The 20,234-nt window shown below is 48.1% G+C and overlaps 1 protein-coding gene across 1 annotated transcript; it reads left to right on the top strand.

Moving 5' to 3' along the window:
- The first annotated feature begins 437 nt into the window (after positions 1-437).
- On the top strand, positions 438-17,153 carry LOC125433928 (cathepsin Z-like). Its single transcript, XM_048498867.1, has 6 exons — positions 438-812; positions 5,679-5,842; positions 10,535-10,714; positions 13,248-13,398; positions 14,343-14,505; positions 16,443-17,153. Exons 1-6 carry the CDS (start codon positions 670-672, stop codon positions 16,545-16,547), a joined length of 906 nt encoding a protein of 301 aa, XP_048354824.1. The 5' UTR covers positions 438-669; the 3' UTR covers positions 16,548-17,153.
- Positions 17,154-20,234: the final 3,081 nt, after the last annotated feature.

Raw genomic sequence — 20,234 nt, 5'->3', positions numbered from 1 at the left:
TGGGTAAAAGTCAAATGTGGTGAAATCCAAAGGAATTTGCATTCGCTCGATATACAGACAGAAGTAGGAAAGACCTGTGTCCACAGACTGCACAGTACTTTGTGGAACTGCATTTGGCTATTTCTGGCCCAGCAAAACAATAATAATGATAATTTTAAAACTGGGTGTTTTTCCAGTTGCACAGAGCAGGGTTCGAGTTCAGCAGCCCCGTGGAGATCAACAAGATTTGCAGGATATATAACCTGTCCGGAGTCAAAACTCCCCTCTGAGGAAGGCAACTTTGACTCTCATCTCTTCATACCCTGAAAATCCTCCGGGCCTTTCAGGTGCTCCTGGACTGGACTATTAAGGCTTTGCTGAAGACCTGAAATCACCCCGTGGAAAAAAAAGTCACGTGGTCCAAGGAGGTCCACGTGCCCCTCCCCTTGAGTGTCCCGCAGGGCGTTGGGCCAGCCCAGGAGGCTCCCAGGGGCGGAGGCGGGGAGCTGGCACCGTCCCCATCTTTTGCAACCCGCCTCCCTGCAAGCCGGCTACCCTTTGGCTTGGCCACGGCCTCTGCAGATCCCGCCACGTTTCCGGCCGGCGTGGTCTTCGCCTGCGCCTCCCTCCCGCCTTTCCCACCGGCTGGGCAGACGCCTCCCTTCCTTGCAAGCCGGCCCTGGCAGGGAGATGATGGCCGGGCTCGGGCTGCGCTTGGCTTTGCTGCTGCTGCTGCTGCTGCTGCTGCTGGCACCGGCCTGCCTGGGCGGCCTCCACTTCAAGGAAGGACAGAGCTGCTACAAGCCGCTGCCGCGCCGGAGCCCCGGAGTCAGGTGAGGCGCCCTGGCTGGCTGGCTGGACGCTCCAGGTCCCCTGACGCAGGGCTGTGCGCTCTGCCCGCCGGCCGCTCTCCGGAAGGGTGGGGGGGACGGGGGGGAGTCCCCCGGGCTGCCTGCTGGAAAGTCCCGGCGGAGGGAACCGGCTTTGGCGCACGGGACCTGGGGAAGGCGGGGGGAAGCCACCCGCTCCCCAGCCGCTTGGCCAGCCTGCAAAGTGGGAAGCGCGCCCGGCGCTGGCTGGCGGGAGCCCTGCCCGAGTCACGCGCCACCGCCATGGGCGGCCGGGAGGAGAAACCCTTGCAGGGAGCTGGTCTGTCGGGTTGGGAGCCGGGGAAACAGCCCTCGGGAGCCCCGGGCAGCCGGGAAGCCCTTGCGCCGGCCGGACCCTCGCCGCAAGCAGCGCCCCTTCACTACTTGGCTGCTACCACAACATGCTTGTTCGACCGCGCCTTAAAGCCGCCGGTTGTTGTGGATGGGATGCACCTTTATTTAATTCACTTACGCCCAGCCTTTCTCCCCAAGCGGCTCACAGCATTCGCCTCTCCTCTGTTTTACCACAACCCTGCGAGGTTGTAAAAGGAGACAATGTGACTGGCCCTAGGTGGTGGCGAACCTATGGCACTCCAGATGTTCATGAACTACAATTCCCATCAACCCCTCCCATCAGCCCCAATTGGCCATGCTGGCAGGGGCTGATGGGAATTGTATTCCATGAACATCTGGAGTGCCATAAGTTTGCCACCATTCCATGGCACAAGTGGGAATTCGAACCCAGGTGTTCCAGATGCTCGTCAGGCGCTCTAACCAGTACACCACACTGGCTTTCAGAAACTGCTACACCACACTTAAAAGCTTGCATCCAGTTTGGTTTCATTTTTCTTGGTTCCAATATAAGGCGTTACCCGGCCTCTGTTTCTGGCATGTGGCCAGGTGCTAGTTTTGAGTTCTGTAGAATTCTTCATCAGGAGGAATTTTTTAAAAAGAGGGTGGGTGGATGGGATTCTTCAACCTCGCTCCCAAAGTCTTGTCTTCCCAGCATCCAACTTTTCTTTCTGCCTCTTGCTGCTGCTTCTTTCTCTGTTGCCAGAAGCAATCATATCTCAGTGTCTAGGTCAGTATTTCCCAACCTGTGGGTTAGGAGGACCCAGAAGTAGGGTGCAGAGATTCTGAGAGTGGGTTGCTGCCCACTCCTTCTTCACGGCCACCCCTGCCCTTTCCATTGCTCTCTCTTGTATTTTGGAATGCAAAATCAAACCCTGGAAGTACCCTGTTTCCCCGAAAATAGGACATTCCCCTGAGAATAAGAAGTAGTAGAGGTTTTGCTGAAGTTCTAAATATAAAGTAAGGCATAGCAAAGTTTTTGTTTGGAAGCATGCCCGTCGAACAGAACACCAGACCATGCAGCTGTGGAGCGGAAAAATAAGACATCCCCTGAAAATAAGACATAGCAAATCTTTGGGAGCAAAAATTAATATAAGACACTGTCTTATTTTCGAGGAAACACGGTAGGATCTTCCATTTCGTGCATCCATTAATGGGGGTGTTTTTCCTTCCCTGCGTAGATATGCTGCTCCAATGTCCTGATGGTTTCTAGAGTTGGTTTCTTAGAGCAGGGGTGGTCCAAGTCTGGCGCTTCAGATGTTCATGGACTACAATTTCCATCAGCCCCTGGCCAATTGGCCATGCCAGCAGGGGCTACAATTCATGGACTACAATTCCCATGGCCAATTGGCCATGCCAGCAGGGGCTGATGGGAATTGTAGTCTATGAACATCTGAAGCGTCAGAGTTGGAAACGCCTATCTTAGGCTCATTCCGCACATGCAGAATAATGCACTTTCAAACTGCTTTCAGTGCTCTTTAAAGCTGTGCGGAATAGCAAAATCTACTTGCAAACAGTTGTGAAAGTGGTTTGAAAATGCATTATTTTGCATGTGCGGAAGGGGCCTTAGAGTCTTTAAAGGGATTAGAAGGAGTAACGGAGAAAGGGGGTGGTCCATGGTCCGAATGCAACCTCCATTTGCAAAGGCTGTATACAACAACTCAGTGTCACTTGCTTGGGGTTCAATTTGGGGGGGGGGGGGCAATTTTCTACAGTGTTTGTCTCTCAAAACCATCTGGTTGGCCATTGAAGAAAATGGAATGCCGAACTAGATGGATGCCAAGGTTATAGTTTCCTGTGTCCCCGTGTTAAGTGTCATTAAATCGCTTTTGACTCTTGGTGACCCTATGAATCAGTGTCCTCCAAAACGGCCCATCCTCGGATCTTACACACTGAAGACCGCGGCTTCCTTTATAGAGTCAATCCATCTCATGCTGCCTCTTCCTCTTCTCCGGCTGCCTTCAGGTTTTCCTTCCATTACAGTCTTTTGTAGGTACTCCTGTCTTTATATTGTGCCAAAGTAGAAAGGCCTCAGTTCAGCAATTTTATAGTTTGCTTAGGGCAGGGGTGTCAAAATCATTTGTTAGAGCAGTGGTTCTCAACCTGGGGGTCGGGACCCCTTTGGGGATCGAACGACCCTTTCACAGGGGTCGCCTAAGACTCTCTGCATCAGTGTTCTCCATCTGTAAAAGGGATAAATGTTAGGGTTGGGGGTCACGAGGAACTGTATTAAAGGGTCGCAGCATTAGGAAGATTGAGAACCACTGTGTTAGAGGGTTGCGACCAACAGGAGACTTGGTTGGGCCAGGGGGCGGGGCGGGGTGGAGTGGCTGCCTTGGCTGGAGAGCCCACATGGGGTGGGGCATGGGGGAGGTGCCTGCTTGGACTGGTGAGCCTGCAGCAGCCTCTCCAGTCAAGACTGGTGGAGAGGTTAGCTTGGCTGGCGGGGTGGTGGTGGTGATGGAAAGGAGGAGGAGGAGGAGTTTGGATTTATCTCCCCCCTTTCTCTCCTGCAGGAGACTCAAAGGGGCTTACAATCTCCTTGCCCTTCCCCCCTCACAACAAACACCCTGTGAGGTAGGTGGGGCCGAGAGAGCTCCGAGAAGCTGTGACTAGCCCAAGGTCACCCAGCTGGCGTGTGAGGGAGTGTACAGGTATGGGCTCACCAGGCAGATTGAGAATGGGAGGGGGCATGCCTGGCCTGGTGAGCCTATATAGGTCTTTGAAGGCCTGGTTGACACTGGACGGGGGGGGGGGGGGGCTACCCTGGCTGGTGGGGTGGGAGGTGCCTCAGCTGGTTTGTGGGCTGATAATGCCCTCTCAAAGGGGCCACATGTTTGACACCCCTGGCCTAGGGTGCTAGAAAGCTTTGGGCCTGTCCTGGATGGGTTGCCAAGTAAATTTGGACTTGTGCAGTCACCATGCTGGAAAGATTGGGAACTGCTGGTCTGTGGGACCTCAGCATTTTTTCACTTTATGTAGTGAAGTGGGACAGTTTGTGTTTATTTAACTGGATCACTGGTTCAAGAGCAGCTCTGGTCAGATCAGAGTTCAGCAAGGCCAAGACTGAGCAAGCACATGATGTTGTTGCAAGGGTTTTAAGGTCATTTTTCCTTTTCCTGGATAAACACCCAAGTGAATGGCTGATGAAACCCAGACAACATAGTGGAGAACTGAAAGCATTGACACAAATAGACACAAATAGGAAACAGAAACAAAATCGGGAACGTTCGCATGTCTGTGGTGCAGAGAAGAGAAGAATATCAGTGACTGAAAATCGGATTTGAACACCTAGCAACTCACAAAGTCAAAAGCAGGCTGGGCATTATAACTTGCTGGGTAGTGAATACCGTATACCAGAGGTGTCAAACTCGCGGCCCTCCTGATGTTATGGACTGCAGTTCCCATCACCCCCTGCCAGCATCATGCTGGCAGGAGATGATGGGAACTGTAGTCCATAACATCTGGAGGGCCGTGAGTTTGACACCTGTGCCGTATACTGTGTTTGCAGTCTCAGGCAGGCAGCAACAGTGGAGATTTCTCATGTCCCTGCAGGGCCACCGTAAATGGCTGGGCAGCTGCATTTAGTTTCATGTACAATTCAACCACTTGTGTAAGTCTGGCTAAACTGTGATGGGAGGGCAGCTGGGACGAGGTTTTCTGTGCTTTGCTGACGCTTCTCGGCCTTTTAGCTAAGATCAAGTGTAGGTCATTCTGCTGGAAGCGCTTGTGTGATTGCCAGCCAAGGAGAAAGGTTAAGTCAGGCATATAATTATAGAATCATAGAGTTGGAATTGACCACAAGGGCCATCAAGTTCAACCCCCTGCAACGCAGGAGCACATAATCAAAGCACTCTTGACAGATGGCCATCCAGCCTCTGTTTAAAAACCTCCAAAAAAGGAGACTCCACCACACTCCAAGGTAGTGCATTCCAGTGTCAAACAGCCCTGACAGTCAGAAAGTTTTTGCTGATGTTTAGATGAAATCTCTTTTCTTTCACCTTGAACCCATTACTCTTGGTCCTAGTCTCTGGAGCAGCAGAAAACAAGCTTGCTCCCTCACCAACATGACACCCCTTCAAATATCTAAACATGGCTGTCATGTCACCTCTTAACCTTCTCTTCATCAAACTAAACATACCCAGTTCCCTGAGTCTCTCCTTCTGTGGCATGGATTCCAGATCTTTCACCGTTTTGGTTGCCCTCCCCTGGACCCATTCCAGTCAATATCCTTCTTGAATTGTGGTGCCTAGATCGTGAAAAGGTGAAATTGCTGTCTTCCACCTAGACCAGGGGTCTTCAAACTATGGCCCTCCAGATGTTCATGGACTACAATTCCCATCAGCCCCTGCCAGCATGGCCAAGTGGTAGGGCTCATGGGAATTGTAGTCTATGAACATCTGGAGGGCCATAGTTTGAAGACCCCTGACCTAGACGCTGGCTGAAATGCTAACTTATTCTCCTGTTTGATCCCCACAGAACTTACCCTCGCCCTCACGAGCACCTGGATATCTCTAAGCTGCCTCAAAGCTGGGATTGGCGTAATGTAGATGGAGTCAATTATGCAAGCACTACTCGGAACCAGCACATTCCTCAGTACTGTGGATCCTGTTGGGCTCACGGAAGCACCAGCGCCCTTGCAGGTATCGGGATGTGGGTGGGTCTTCACCCAGTGGTTATTTTCCTCTCCTAATTCTGCCAGGAGACTTTTTTTACAGGACAGAATTGCTCTCTGACCCTGTTTGGGGACATCAATTAAGTTATGTGTCAAACTTGCAGCCCTCCAGATGTTATGGACTACAGTTCCCATCATCCCCTGCCAGCATGATGCTGGCAGGGGATGATGGGAACTGTAGTCCATAACATCTGGAGGGCCGTGGGTTTGTTTGAATGGGGGGGAACTCCAGAATTTCCTCCTTCCGTTCAAGTGGAAAGGGCTTTCGAGCATCCAGAGAATGGGGTGCCGGCTGATCAGCCAAGGGAAAGTGTTGGGCAGGGTGAATTGAGATTTATGATATTCTCAGCTGTGCAAACTCTGTCTGGGAATGCAATTGCTGCTCTCTGTGTGTGTTTATTTGGGGTGGGAGGAACAATCTGTGAAATTATAACAAACAAGCAAAAAATGGGTGATTGCTTAATTGAAACCAAATTTTAAAGAAGCAAGGTAGAAATGCTGTGACCCGCTTGGAAGTCACTGCCTCTTCCTAATTTTGTGGAAGTTGGGATGTGATGGGTTCAGAATGAGGGAAATGCACTCTCTGCACATGCTCAAGATAATCTCTTCTTGCAGCATGCCACAGAGCTGAGCTGCAGCACGGAGGGTGGGTTCGGGAACTAAGCCCGTAGCGAATTGTAGGCACAAATCAAGCCTGGCGTCTTGCGCAGGGAACCTTTATTGGGATAATAATTTTTTCTCAGGGCACACAGTGCGAATGCTGAATATGTTTCCCTTGCAGTGAGCAGGTAGGTTTGGGAACGCAAGCAAAAGATCTTCGCTGCATTGGCTCGTGGTGGAGAAGTGTTTCTTTGAGTGCCTCTGGGAGGGGTGAGTGGAAGCTGGCCTGGCTCCCTAACTGGCTGAACCAGTCTGCTGTGCTGCACTTTCCAGGGAGGCTCTCTTGCTTCCTCCCAGCTGAGTTGTTGAAAAGAGCACAGAGGTGATTAGTTGGCGTGCCAGGGTCTCGAAGCAGAGCTGGCGTGAACGTGGTCTGTACGTGTGCCATTCTGTTTCCTTTCCCTGTCCTGATTGTGTCTGGCCCTCAGTTGATGAAACAAGTCTGGGGAAACATAGGGGCTTTCCCCACTGACAGAGTTGAACTGGTTTCTACCTAGGTTCACCTCAGTGAATCCCCACTGCCACCGAGCTCAACATTGTTTTGTCTCAGTCCCCCCCCCCCCCCCTCAGAACTCCGACATCCTTCTCGCAGTTATGAACTACACTTTTCTGCCGGAACAAGGTCGATACCGCTTCGAAGTGGGGAAGCATCGAAACGACACCTCATCCGTTCAACCAATCACAAGCCGCTTTTGTGGCATGCGCAGAACGGGAGAGTCGTGGCGGGCAGAAAGCGCGTGTAACTGTAAACTGTAAAAATTGTAAAAAAAAGAAAAAGAACGCTCCTATTTCCCGCCGTAACACAAGCGCCAATCATGATCGAGGAGCGAAACAGGCACCAAGATGATCCTGCCCACTTAGTTCGGTTCCAGGGAGCCAACTCAGTTGCTGTGGGGACAGCCTGGAATCGCCCTCCACTGAAGGGAACCGAGTCAACCTTAGCTCCCTTCTGTAGTGGGGAAAGCCTCATAGATGCTCAGTTCTGCCCAAAAGCCAGCCTTCTTTGTCATGGGCTGTGTTGATCTGTGGCTGTCACCAGTGTCAAAAACACAGAGGAGGAGGAAGAGAAGGAGGGGATGTGGAATTACCCAGTGCTGATCCCCGCCCCTATGACTTTGCGTCAACAGCCACGGATCATATGATGGGCAACCAGCTTTCTGTTTTCTGCTGATACAGACACAGTCATCGCTGAGTTTCCAGAGGCCCAAACCATTTGTTTCCTTGATGAAAAAATTGTGCTGATGCAGTAGAACTCTAAAACTTCTGTTTATGGTAGTGGCTGATCAGACGCCCTGCCTTCCGCTTCATCCGCTTGAAAGTATAGAAAAGTATAGAAAGTGTCCCTTCATCCGCTTGAAAGTATAGAAAAGAGGAAGAAGAGTTTGGATTTATATCCCCCCTTTCTCTCCTGCAGGAGACTCAAAGGGGCCTACAATCTCCTTGCCCTTCCCCCCTCACAACAAACACCCTGTGAGGTGGGTGGGGCTGAGAGAGCTCCAAGAAGCTGTGACTATCCCAAGGTCACCCAGCTGGCGTGATGTGGGAGTGCACAGGCTAATCTGAATTCCCCAGATAAGCCTCCACAGCTCAGGCGGCAGAGCTGGGAATCAAACCCGGGATACACGAGCTCTTAACCTCCTACGCCACTGCTGCTCCAGACTCGTGTGTCGCCTCTATCTCTGTCACTGGGAATGTTAAAAAGTAATGTTCTGATCATGGGAATGCACGATACGCAAGTCTGTCCTCGTGCTGCAGTTTGGATCTCACTGTTTTAATTTGATATTTCAGCCATATATTTTTAATGAATTATGGTTAGCTGACCTGGAGTCAGGTTTAGCCAGTTCGAGGCGAGGCATGCAGTCCTCCCGGTATTATCACTGATCTTTAAATTATATAGTTCCTTTGGAGAAAAGGAAGAAGAGGAGTTTGGATTTATACCCCCCTCTTTCTCTCCTGTAAGGAGACTCAGAGGGGCTTACAAACTCCTTCCCTTCCTCTCCCCACAACAGACACCTTGTGAGGTAAGTGGGGCTGAGAGAGCTTTGAGAGAACTGTGACTGGCCCAAGGTCACCCAAAGGCTTCTTGTGTAGGAGTAGGGAAACTAATCCAATTCACCAGATAAAAGTGCCACTCTAGTGGAGGAGCAGGGAATCAAACCATTTCTCCAGAGTAGAATCCACCTGCACTTAACCACTACACTATGCTTGCTTCTCAGAGGGTGGGCCACTTGGTGTCTATTCCTTGCTGAGCTCTCTCCTAGGCACTGCCCTCAAATCTTCAGGTGTTTCCCAAGGTCTTATGCTAAGGTCAAAGTTGGCAACCTTGCTTGGGTTGAGTGAGTAGTGGGGTAGAAATTATTATTACGTGTCCAAAATCTGGTCTCCATTGTGAGAAAAGCTACAAGCTACAGACTTTGGGCTTTTCCAACACACTATTGAAAGGGCAGTGGCGTAGTGCCAATGGGATAGGGGGGATGCAATGCCCCGGGTGGAGCAGCGGCAGGAGTGTCCCGGGGTGGGGGCGGGTGGCACCACAGCAGGGGCGCAGAGTGTGTGTGCCCTGGGCGCAATTTCCCCTTGCTCCACCCCTGTGGAAGGGGGTGTGAAGAAAGTATAAATGTTGCTCTTAAGCTAGCTGGGAGATAACTCACTAGAAGGACTACCATTTGGCCTTTTGGCATGGTCTGGCTAGGTCGCAAACAACGAGACACCTTGCCCCTCAAAAAAGCTACAAAACCATGTTTATGTTTCCACAGAGGAAATTAGATTTCCCAGGACCGTATTCTAAAACCCAACTTGTCAGGCCAGGAAGATTGATCTGACACCCAAAAGGAGACGAAGGCCATATAACTCAGGTCACAGGGATTGGAGGGGAGATTCAGATTCTGTTTCAGACTAGAAGGAGACTTTGCCCAAATCTGACGCCTACCACTGTTTGGGTTAGCTTTATTTTGGAACTGGTGTCACTTTCCTTAATTTTCTTTCCTTTTAATAAAATCTTTAAAACTCAGCGGTTTCAGAGCATCTGGATTTGAAGAACCCTGTTCTCTCGGTACATTACAAGGAAGAGAGGGCACCACAACCCCCTCTTTCCTTCACAGGGGGCAGTACTTAACACCCAAAGTGATGAAGAATTCTGCAGAACTCAATGCGCTCTAGAACCGGGTTTGATTCCCAGCTCTGCCGCTTGAGTTGTGGAGGCTTATCTGGGGAATTCAGATTAGCCTGTGCACTCCCACACACACCAGCTGGGTGACCTTGGGCTAGTCACAGCTTCTCGGAGCTCTCTCAGCCCCACCTACCTCACAGAGTGTTTGTTGTGAGGGGGGAAGGGCAAGGAGATTGTAAGCCCCTTTGAGTCTCCTGCAGGAGAGAAAGGGGGGATACAAATCCAAACTCCTCCTCCTCTTCTTCTTCTTCTTCTTCTTCTTCTTCTTCTTCTTCTTCTTCTTCTTCTTCTTCTAGTGATAATGTGCAAATGGATTTTGCTGTGTCATAGAGCAAAACCCAGTTGCAAAGCGCCTTGAAAATGCATTGTTCTGCATGTGTGAAAGTGCTCCAAAACTTGTGCTTGTTATTGTTGTGACATTTGGACTCCGGAAGGACATTCTCCATAAGGAGACATTCCTGTTGCTGTGAAATAATTCAGTAGTTACCTTGGCTGACTTTAAAATTTTTAAAAGCATGAAGTGGGACTAATTGTGACAGGTGCTGAGAACACTGACTCAGTGTGTCTGGGAAAGGAAGATAAATGCTCGAGAGAGCTCCCCAGCCAGGTGGCATAGGAGAGGAGGGAGGAAGTGACTCAGCGGCTGCTGATTTGATTCCCTGCAGCATTCTCAGCCCCGGGAATAATTTCTGGGTCCTAAACATCTGCCTTTTGATCTTATATAGTGGCTGCTGTTTTCTGACGATGGGCAAAGACTATGAGTGGCGAGGCGGCTTCCATATAGCCCTAGCTTGCTGCGTACCAAAATTCTTCTTTCTCGTTGCCTCCCAGATCGCATCAACATCAAAAAGAAAGGTGTGTGGCCCTCGGCTTACCTTTCGGTTCAGAATGTGATCGACTGCGCCAATGCTGGCTCTTGCGAAGGGGGGGACGACTATGGCGTGTGGCAGTACGCCCACGAGCACGGCATTCCGGACGAGACTTGCAATAACTACCAAGCCAAAGATCAAGGTACGTGAGGGCACAGAGCACAGTGTCCGCACCGTTGCTCCTCGTTTTGTGCAAAGGTAGAAAAATTCAAATAACTGTTTGTTCATCTCATGTCACTGGGGAATAAAGCCTGAAATGACTAGGCGGCCAACCCTGTAATTTTAGTCTTTGTGAGGGGAAAACAACTTCATAGTTACGCCATTGTCTTGTTAATGCTGAGTACTATCATTGGAGAGAGCTAGGGGACTCACCTTCACAGGTCAGGGCTCTCAGGTACGTCACAAACCCCTACCTGCTGGATCACAGGTCCCTATGCAGTTCTCATTTCTCTGCTACCTTTTAGAACACAGGTGTCAAACTCGCAGCCCTCCAGATGTTATTGACTACGGTTCCCATCATCCCCTGCCAGCATGATGGGAACTGTAGTCCATAACATCTGGAGGGCCGTGAGTTTGACACCTATGTTTTAGAAGGACCAGCTGCTGGTCCTTATGGGTAGAAAGGAAAGACATTTTATCTCCAGCTTCTTTGCTCATGGGCTTATGGTATCAGCCTCTGGATGGGGCAAGGTGATTCAGTAGTGGAGGGGATTATTTTTAAGACGGGCAAGTTTGTAGATGCTTTTCTCTCCCCCACCCCCCCTTTCTCCACAAAGACTAGCATTGTCTTCTCTCTCTTCCAACCTGATTACCCTACCAGGTATTTTGTCTTTCCATGTTCCACATTCTTTTGCAGCATGGAAATCCGCCCCACCCCCTCCCCGCCACGGGTGAGGTTATAACTCTGACTCCTCTTCTTCCCATCATAATATTTTTCCTAGCTCTTATAGCTTGGTGGGTTCTGTGCACTGACTGAACTATTTAAGTAGACTCTGAGTCTGCAGAGGCTGAAGATTGCTGTCCCGCCTCGCCAGTAAGGCTGCAAGAGATACTGTTCCCTAAACCAGGACTAACAACTTCTCAACAAGGGCAGGGCATCTCCAAGATCCTATTTCACACTGAAACTCTGGCTGGTTGGGAGAAAAAAGTTTATAAAAGGCTGGTGCTGATGGGATGATGTCACTTCAGGTGAAAACCTGGACGTGTTGTCAGTTTGTTCTAGGAACTGCCAAAACCTCTGGTTTTACCGTAGTTCCCCATGGTCACTTCCAGAGACATATCGCTTGCAGACTTTCCCCAGAAGTGACATCATGTTGCTGTTGCTGGCATCCCTCTGGTCCTCCCCTAACTCCTGCCAGTTTCCAGGTTATGCTTGGCAATCCTATCCTAAACTGGGGTGCTGTGTTGTTTCTGGGCTGTATGGCCGTGTTCTAGCAGCATTCTCTCGTGACATTTCTGTTATTAGCCTGCTCACCTGTGCTTGCACTGGTTAATTGTGGTCCAAAAGAATTATTTTTTTTTTTAAATCCTTGCATGTTACTCTAAAATTGCATTTGCTTGCTGAGGGTGATCAAGACAGTGGCTTTTTTGAAGGATACTTTGTGTCATGATCAGCTCCTGTTGGATCCTGCCATGTCTCCTGTCTGGGATGTGGGAACCTTTCTGTTTTCATTCCTTACTGTGCTTACATTTTTCCGCTTTGCTGCTCAGGCCGTGCCTTATCAGAACATTAGACAGCTGCTGTTGTAGATCTGTCAGTAGCATGGAATGTAGGGGTTACTCTACCCCAGGGGGTGGTTTTCTCTGCTCTGGACTGTGGGACTGGAGGGGTGCCGTCCCCTGCTTGGGAACTGGTAGTCAGGGGTGGGGTGACATGACGTGGGGGATGGTATGGGGTATGATGGTGGCTACAGTGCTGGTTATGCTTAGTTCTAAATGCTTATTCCTGATTCTGTTTCATAATAAAGAAATCAGCTGAATGCAGAGTCTTGTTATTGAACAATCCAGTGGCAAGACACTTTATAGCATTCAAAGCACTCCTCATATTTGGTATTCCTTGATCCTGTGGCTGAGATGAGATTTGAACTGGGGACTTGTCAGGGGGATGTTGTCTAGGTGATTGAGATACATTCCCGGAACCGTGTAATTGCTTAAAATAATACATCGCTGCTGCTCTAAAGATATATGTAACTGCTATATGTATCCACTGCCATGTGCATTCTTTCCTTGATCTTTGCTTTATGGCTTCACATGCTTGTAGGCAACTAAGCTCCCCCAGGCCCTCCTACCCCCTGGGAACCATGTTACATCCGTTATCTTGTGGGGCAGGAAGCCAGGTGGCTTTCTCTTGCTATCTACTGGTGACCTTGGGGTGACTTAGCTCCAAAGGCTGTTTTTCACAAACTCTTGGGAAAACAGGAGGGGGACTCTCTGGGGATAAAGGGGACTGTGAAAGCCAGCTTCGTCAGAACTGGCTTTACCAATGTGGTGCTTCGAAGTCTATTCAACAAATGCTACTGATCAATACTTCAGAGTCCGTTTTTGGCTTAAAGATCTGAGATCTTACAGGGCTGATGATCATCCACTGCATTATATTTGCCCTTCATTTCACTGACTGTTTTTCATCTTGCTGAAAAAAACAATCCTGTGACAATCAAGCCTCTTACTTTTTGCAGACTGTCAGATATTCAATCAGTGTGGGACGTGTGTTACTTTCGGACAATGTCATGTGATCAAGAACTACACTCTCTGGAAAGTGGCTGATTATGGGTCTGTCAGCGGACGAGAAAAAATGATGGCAGAAATCTATGCCAATGGTCCCATTAGGTAAAAAGAAAACACATCGAGCTGCTTAATGAGAGAAATCGTAATTATTTTGTTTAAGTATTTCCCCATGGTGTTTAAAAATTACAAAAAAGGAACTTAGTAAATAAACCACTGACAGTATAATTCCCATTCTTATCTGAAGGACGAGTGGGTGCAACACTGACTTGCACAAAGTTGTATAAGTTACTGTGACAAATTTGGTGACACATTGGCTCAGTTCAGGCTTAACATGAAATAAGTTTGTTTTAAAATATGGAAGCCCGATCTGTGTTATGGCAAGAACTGTGCGGAGTTTTCCCTGTGTCCCATGAAGTCATAGTTAAGATTCACTGTGAAGAAACCAGTTTCAAACTGCCGTTTCAGATCTGAGTTTGATACTCTTACCCAGTGGTTTGATACCCTTACCCAGTGGTGGCAAACCTATGGCACTCCAGATGTTCATGAACTACAATTCCCATAGTTCCCATGAACTACAATCCCCACCCTTACCCAGTGGTGGCAAACCTATGGCACTTGGCCATGCTGGCAGGGGCTGATGGGAACTGTAATCCATGAACATCTGGAGTGCCATAGGTTTGCCATCACGGCCCTTGCCTAACCCAAGAGAATGGAGTGGTTCATGTTCAGACAACCTCACCTAATAGCTAATAGCTAATAAAATCACCATCTTGCTTCAGAACAGAGTCACTTTGGTGCAGTTCCTTCTTCTGCCAAACTTACACCCATATTCCAAAACAGTTTTCTCAGCTGTCAGTGTGCGTTCCACCTTGGCAGAATGTCACCGAGTAAGCAGCTTGATTTGAGTCCAACAGCTGTGCAAACAATTGCAAGATAATCTACTTGAACCAGCATCATTTCTTGAAGCCTTTTGACTTATATGAAGTTATCTAAAGTGGATTTTCAGAGATGTCAGTTTTCATTCATGTAACTTTCATTTTAAACAGTTGTGGGATCATGGCTACTCAAAAGCTGGATGCGTACACTGGAGGACTTTATATGGAATACAGCCCATCTGCTGAAATAAACCACATTGTCTCCGTCGCTGGTTGGGGTGTCGAGAATGGAAAGGAGTACTGGATTGTCCGTAACTCTTGGGGAGAACCCTGGGTAAGGTGGAAACTCAAAAAAGTTCATAATTGTATTGTTGAAGGCTTTCATGGCCGGAATCACGAGGGCAGGGGTCTGCAACCTGCGGCTCTCCAGATGTTCATGGACTACAATTCCCATCAGCCCCTGCCAGCATGGCCAATTGGCCATGCTGGCGGAGGAAGGCTGGTGGTATGATCCCATAATTTATCTGGAAAACACTGGGTTGGGCAGCAGACCCCTGCACTAGGGTGTTGTGGTGAAGATCCTCTGATGATGCCAGCCACAGATGTAGGCGAAACATCAGGAGAAAATGCTACTGGAACACAGCCATAAACACCCAAGTTCATAATTCTTTTAATATCCCAAGAGGCGAGCAGGCTGCATTGCCAAGTAAGGAAGCTGGACTGGCTCTGCTAAATGCCAAAGATAGTGGAAGAGGGATTTGTAAATTAAGTGTAGTCTGGATCTTTTGGTAGAAAAACTTGGGAATTGTAGTCACTATAAAATGAAGACTGCCAGTATCTGAGCAAGATATTGTCACCCTGGACCCATAACCTCCTGTGCCTACACCACCAAGCCAAGCTCGCCTTGCCCCCAAGTGGTGGCAGTGTAAACCCAGCATAGGGAGGCCAGCCATCTCTTGTGCTGCTCTTGGTGGAGAGCAAGCTGAGCCCTGCAGTGCCTCACCACTCGCCATGTTGTTCAATCCCAAGAGGTCTCTTGGGTGGCGTATTTGGAAATCCAGTCTGAGTTCTCTTTCATCCTGTATCTTTTCACTCGGTTTTTTACATGCAAGATAGATGGACCAGAATGACCTGGCTTTGGAAATCTATCATGGTCCACAGGGATCTTCTTCCTAGTTCTGTCAAGCCCCAGAACTGCAGACAAATATGAGACTCTGGATCTATGAATCAGAAGCCTTTATGGACAGACATCGGATGGCATAGTTGTAGAAAGCCAGTTCTAACAAACTGTCTTTGGGTACAACCTTTTATCCCCCAAGTTTCCCCCCTCCCTCTTTCTCAACCCATATCAAGGGCAGAGTGAAACAGGACAGGAATGCTATACTTTCTCAAGGCCGGTGTGAAAGATAAAGTCAGGATGCCGGCCCTTGGGCCTCTCTAGTTTGCTACATGTTGCAGATCAAGGGAAGGTGGGAAACTGAAAGTAAAGTGAAGGTCCATTAACGTGACAGAGCCCCTTTTGATGTCTGGAAGCAGAGGTGGGATCCAACCAGTTCTCACCACTTCTCTAGAAGTGGTTACTATTTTTTTCTGAGTGCCAGGAAGGGGTTACTAAAGCAACCTCCCTGCCCAATAGGAGGGACTGGAGGCGTGTGTCTTGGCCTGGCGCCACTGTTTGAATCCCACCACCATTGGAACCTGTTATTAAAATTTTTCGATCCCACCACTGTCTGGAAGGCTCTTCCTGACAAATTCATAGCGAAGCTTTTTTCCATAGTGTATGTTGTTTAGCATTTGGTGTGCAACTGAGACACCAAGGCCAATCGGGACACCCAGGGCAACCCCAAAGAGTTTGGTTGAATGTCAACCAGTGGATCTTCTAAGCCAGTGGTTTCTCAGCTTCTGGGTCCTGGACCCTTTGGGAAGTCAAAATGACCCTTTCACAGGGGAATTAAAAGCCCTAAGGCCGCTCTACATCAGTGTTCTCCATCTGTAAAATGGATTAAATGTGGGTGTCACATGAGGAACTGTATTAAAGGGTTGCGGCATTAGGAAGGTTGAGAACCACTGTTCAAAGCGTTCCCTGGTGCTGCACAGCAGTCCAAAGACGCTGCATGGAACTGTGCTGCCTGAGAGAGCTCCCCCTGCTGGGCAACCCCTTATCTGCACGGCACCATTATGGTAGCCATACAGCCACGCACAGCTTACAGGAAACATTGATGTCAACTCATGTGTCGCTTGCCTTCTGTAACACTGTTTAATCTCTTACAGGGTGAAAGGGGCTGGCTCCGAATTGTAACAAGTGCATGGAAAGGAGCCGAATACAACCTTGGTATTGAAGAGAGCTGTACTTACGGAGATGCAATACTTTCTTGAATGAACTCTAGGTGTTATTTGGAGCTGGGGACTTGCAAGAAGCCAAAGAGGCATAGAAATGACAAAAATCTCTCTCATAAAATGCCATACATTCACAAGGGGTGGGGTTGAGTAGATCAGTCTTCCCACCCCACACTTTTAATGAACTAAGCTGCTGTCAACATTTTGAGGACAATGATCATGGCTCCAACCTCCACAAGCTTTTCCTTTGGAAGGTGGAGGGGTTGGCCATGCTGGCAGAGGCTGATGGGAATTGTAGTCCATGAACTCCCCAGGTGTGCAAGAAACCATGCCTTTGTTTGTGGGTGGGCAGTACTTGTACAAGTACTGTGAGAGGTACTTGACTGTCAGAACTGCTGTTAGTTGTAATCTTGAATTGTAAGGAATGTTCCAGGAAGTTATTTTTTTGTTTGTTTAAGATGCACATAAAAAACTTACATGTGAATTACATGTACCAATTTCACTAGGGGAGAAGGAGTTCAGGACTTTTAAAGTGAATTGTGTTAAAACTGCTTTATCTTACCGGTGATACAGAGTTGATTTTTTTAAATAAACTTTTGTTGTACGATATTGTAATTTTCATTAAAAATAATGAGATATTTGACAGTACTGGCTGAATTTTCTTCAGTATAATATGCTGGATATAATTGCTGTTTCTTAATTTTGCACTCGGCAACAATGGAGACGGCCTCTGGGAAGAGTCAGTGTGGTCCTTCACGTGTTGCCTGCTTCTGCTGGTGTCATGATATTTTAAACCACCAGCGCTTAGCCAGTGCACTCTCAACAACTACAACCTCCCAGCTTCTTGTGGTCTACACCTAGTCATTAACTTTAGTCACAAGGTATCTGATCTGTGCTGTCCCGTGTCCAGATTCTCAGAATACTGGAAGGACATCAGCCAAGTAAGTGAACCATGAAAAAACACGGACAACAGTACATTCAACAGACATTTTCAGCTGCGTAAGCACAGTCCAAGTCCAGTTTCCTGCACAGATTTCATATGGCCCAAGTTAATTTTGTATTAAAGTGTTGCGAATAGTTCTGGCAGTAGGCTGCTGTTGTGAGCAGGCACAGAACTTCCTGGTTCACCGCAATTTGCTAATTGCAGCAACACAAATTCTCCCTCCGAGAACTTTGGCATCAAGATTAAGCTTTTGAATTACCCTACACGAGGGGCAGCGGCCTTCAGGCACGCTTGACTGTATGATGATAAGCAGTTTTATGGTGCTGTCTCTCAAGACTGACAAATCTCGTAATATGAGTCTTTGACACTAACAGAAGTTAGTACAATAGAAGGTCCCCTTACAAATCCTGCACGAGTCTCTATGACTTTACCCACGTGCTTTTGCTTAGGAAAACAGATATGCATTGTTTGTTTTGATTTGCTGCATTCTCCTGAGCGGCAGGAAAGCTTGGCTGTTAACTTGTCCATACCTGAGCCTAATTACTGCCGCATTTTTTCCCCAGAACTGTCATAGCTAGAAGCGATGGTCAACTTGTCAGAAGATGAAAGAAAAACTCAAGGGCATTATTTGTACTTTCAGAGGCTGGCTGAATTTTTTTTTTTAAATCTTCCAATTGTGCAAGAGGTAAGATGTGAGTTTGCAATTTACCAGGCTCAAGGTGGAGGCAGTATGAAGCCAGCAAAAGAGAAGATGCTGCTAAGGTCTCATTCCCAAAAACCGCAAACCCCCATACGCTGCAAAAAAAAAATGGGTTTCAAAAGTGCTCCTTGTGGGGGCTGGGATCTATGCAAGTTTGAGTTTCCCAAAATATGATTTGGCATGAAGCATCATTTGACCCTCTTCTGTCCTTTTTTTTTCCTGAGAGCCAGCATGGTGTAGTGGTTGAGAGACTCTAATCTGGAGAACCAGGTTTTGATTCTCCACTCTGCCACTTGAGCTGTGGAGGCTGGTGAACTAGATTAGCTTGTGCACTCCGACACATGCCAGCTGGGTGACCTTGTGCTAGTCACAGTTCTCTGGAGCTCTCTCAGCCCCACCAACCTCACAGGATGTTTGTTGTGAAAGGGGAATGGAAAAATCATCCTGAAAAATCTGCAATTGTGGAACATGTGTTAAACAAAACTGGACATAATATTTTATTTGAGAACACTGAAATCCTGGACAATTCAGAAGCTTACTATGTCAGACTGCACAGGGAGGCCACTGAAATTCACAAACACCAGGACAACTTCAATAAGAAAGGAGAGACGTTAAAAATTAGCAAAGCCTGGCTGCCAGTATGTTGCATAGCAAGTTCCACCCAAACACTTAATGATTGGTTCCCCACCCTGGGACATGGACAATATACCACAACAAACTCCTCACTTAGACACAGTGTGAAACAGACTTTTCTCTGTGATACACCTCTGAAGATGCCAGCCACAGATGCAGGCAAAACATTAGGAACAAAATCCACCAGACCATGGCCACACAGCCCGGAAAACCCACCAGAACTAGAAGGGGAAGGGAGTTTGTAAGCCTCTTTGAGTTTCCTTACAGGACAGAAAGGGGGGCCATAAATCCAACTCTTCTTCTTCCTTTTCTCTGGCACACCACCTACTGCTCTTGGCCAGCAGTTGATTTAAAAAACACAGCAAGGCAGAGCTCAGCTCCGTGTGAAAGCAGTATACCTGGATCCCCAAGGTATGGAAGAATGCTCTCTGCATATGTGGGGAAAAACATTCTTTGTGTTCGCTTACTGTTAAAGGGTAAGTTTTTGTCTCAAATTAATCTTTGCCCCACTGTTACGTCACTGCAGGGATGGCAGGTTACCAGTCAGTAATTCCAGCTAAGCGGATCCAACTGCACCTCCCCGTAAATGCTGATTAGCGCAAGCATTTGCCTTCCTTTATTAGTCACAGAACCCTCAAATGTGCATCAATCTCTTTAGTGGCAGAAAAATGAAGACTTGAAACACCTGATGGTTAAAGCAGAAAATGGCAAAGCAGCATTACAGCTGGACACCAGCTGACTACAAAGGAATTACTCAACTTTTAAGGCTGAGAAGGAAGAAACTGAAACTGCTCACAGTTTTCTATTTCTTGGCTCCATCATCAACCAAAAGGCAGACAGCAGCCACCAAGTCAGAAGGAGATGGAGAGGGCAAAGGGCAACCATAAAGGAGCTAGAAAAGATTCTTAAATGTAAGGAGATGTTGCCACTGAACACGATCAAATTGATTCACGCCACAGTATTCCCCATTACTGTGTATGGGTGTGAAAGTTGGACAGTGAAGAAAGCTGACAGGAGGAAAGTGGATTCCTTTGATTCTCTGCTGGGGAAGAGCTCCCACCTAGCTTCACCCAACTTCTAAAAACACTTGGTGGGCATCACAGCACCCCTGATGTGAAGGTCACAAAATCCAGAAACTTGTTTAAAAAGCCACCTAAAACTGACTAATAAAGTGACTTAGCAGGTCCTTCTTAGCAGGTGGTGATGGCCACTAACCTGGATAGCTTTAAAAGGGGCTTGGAGAGATTTATGAAGCGAAGAAATTAGGTCTATATGGCTGCAATTTTGATCCTCCTTGATCTGAGAGATTACCGTACCTTAGCAGATCCTGTGGTGGTCCAGAAGAGCAGCAGAGGCCATTAGCTTTCTACATCCTGCATGTGAGGCTCCCAAAAGGTATTTGGTGGGCCACCTGTGAGTAGCAAGAGTGCTGGACTAAGATGGACTCTGG

Source organism: Sphaerodactylus townsendi, linkage group LG05 (assembly GCF_021028975.2).
Source record: "Sphaerodactylus townsendi isolate TG3544 linkage group LG05, MPM_Stown_v2.3, whole genome shotgun sequence".
Taxonomy (NCBI): Eukaryota; Metazoa; Chordata; class Lepidosauria; order Squamata; family Sphaerodactylidae; genus Sphaerodactylus; species Sphaerodactylus townsendi.
The sequence above is the reverse complement of the archived record's forward strand: the minus strand, read 5'-3'. Positions and strand labels throughout refer to the sequence as shown.

Coding starts and splice junctions, on each gene's coding strand:
- LOC125433928 (XM_048498867.1), top strand. CDS start 670: ATGATGGCCGGGCTCGGGCTGCGCTTGGCTTTGCTGCTGCTGCTGCTG. Junction 13,399..14,342: donor TATGCCAATGGTCCCATTAG/GTAAAAAGAAAA, acceptor CATTTTAAACAG/TTGTGGGATCATGGCTACTC. Junction 14,506..16,442: donor ACTCTTGGGGAGAACCCTGG/GTAAGGTGGAAA, acceptor AATCTCTTACAG/GGTGAAAGGGGCTGGCTCCG.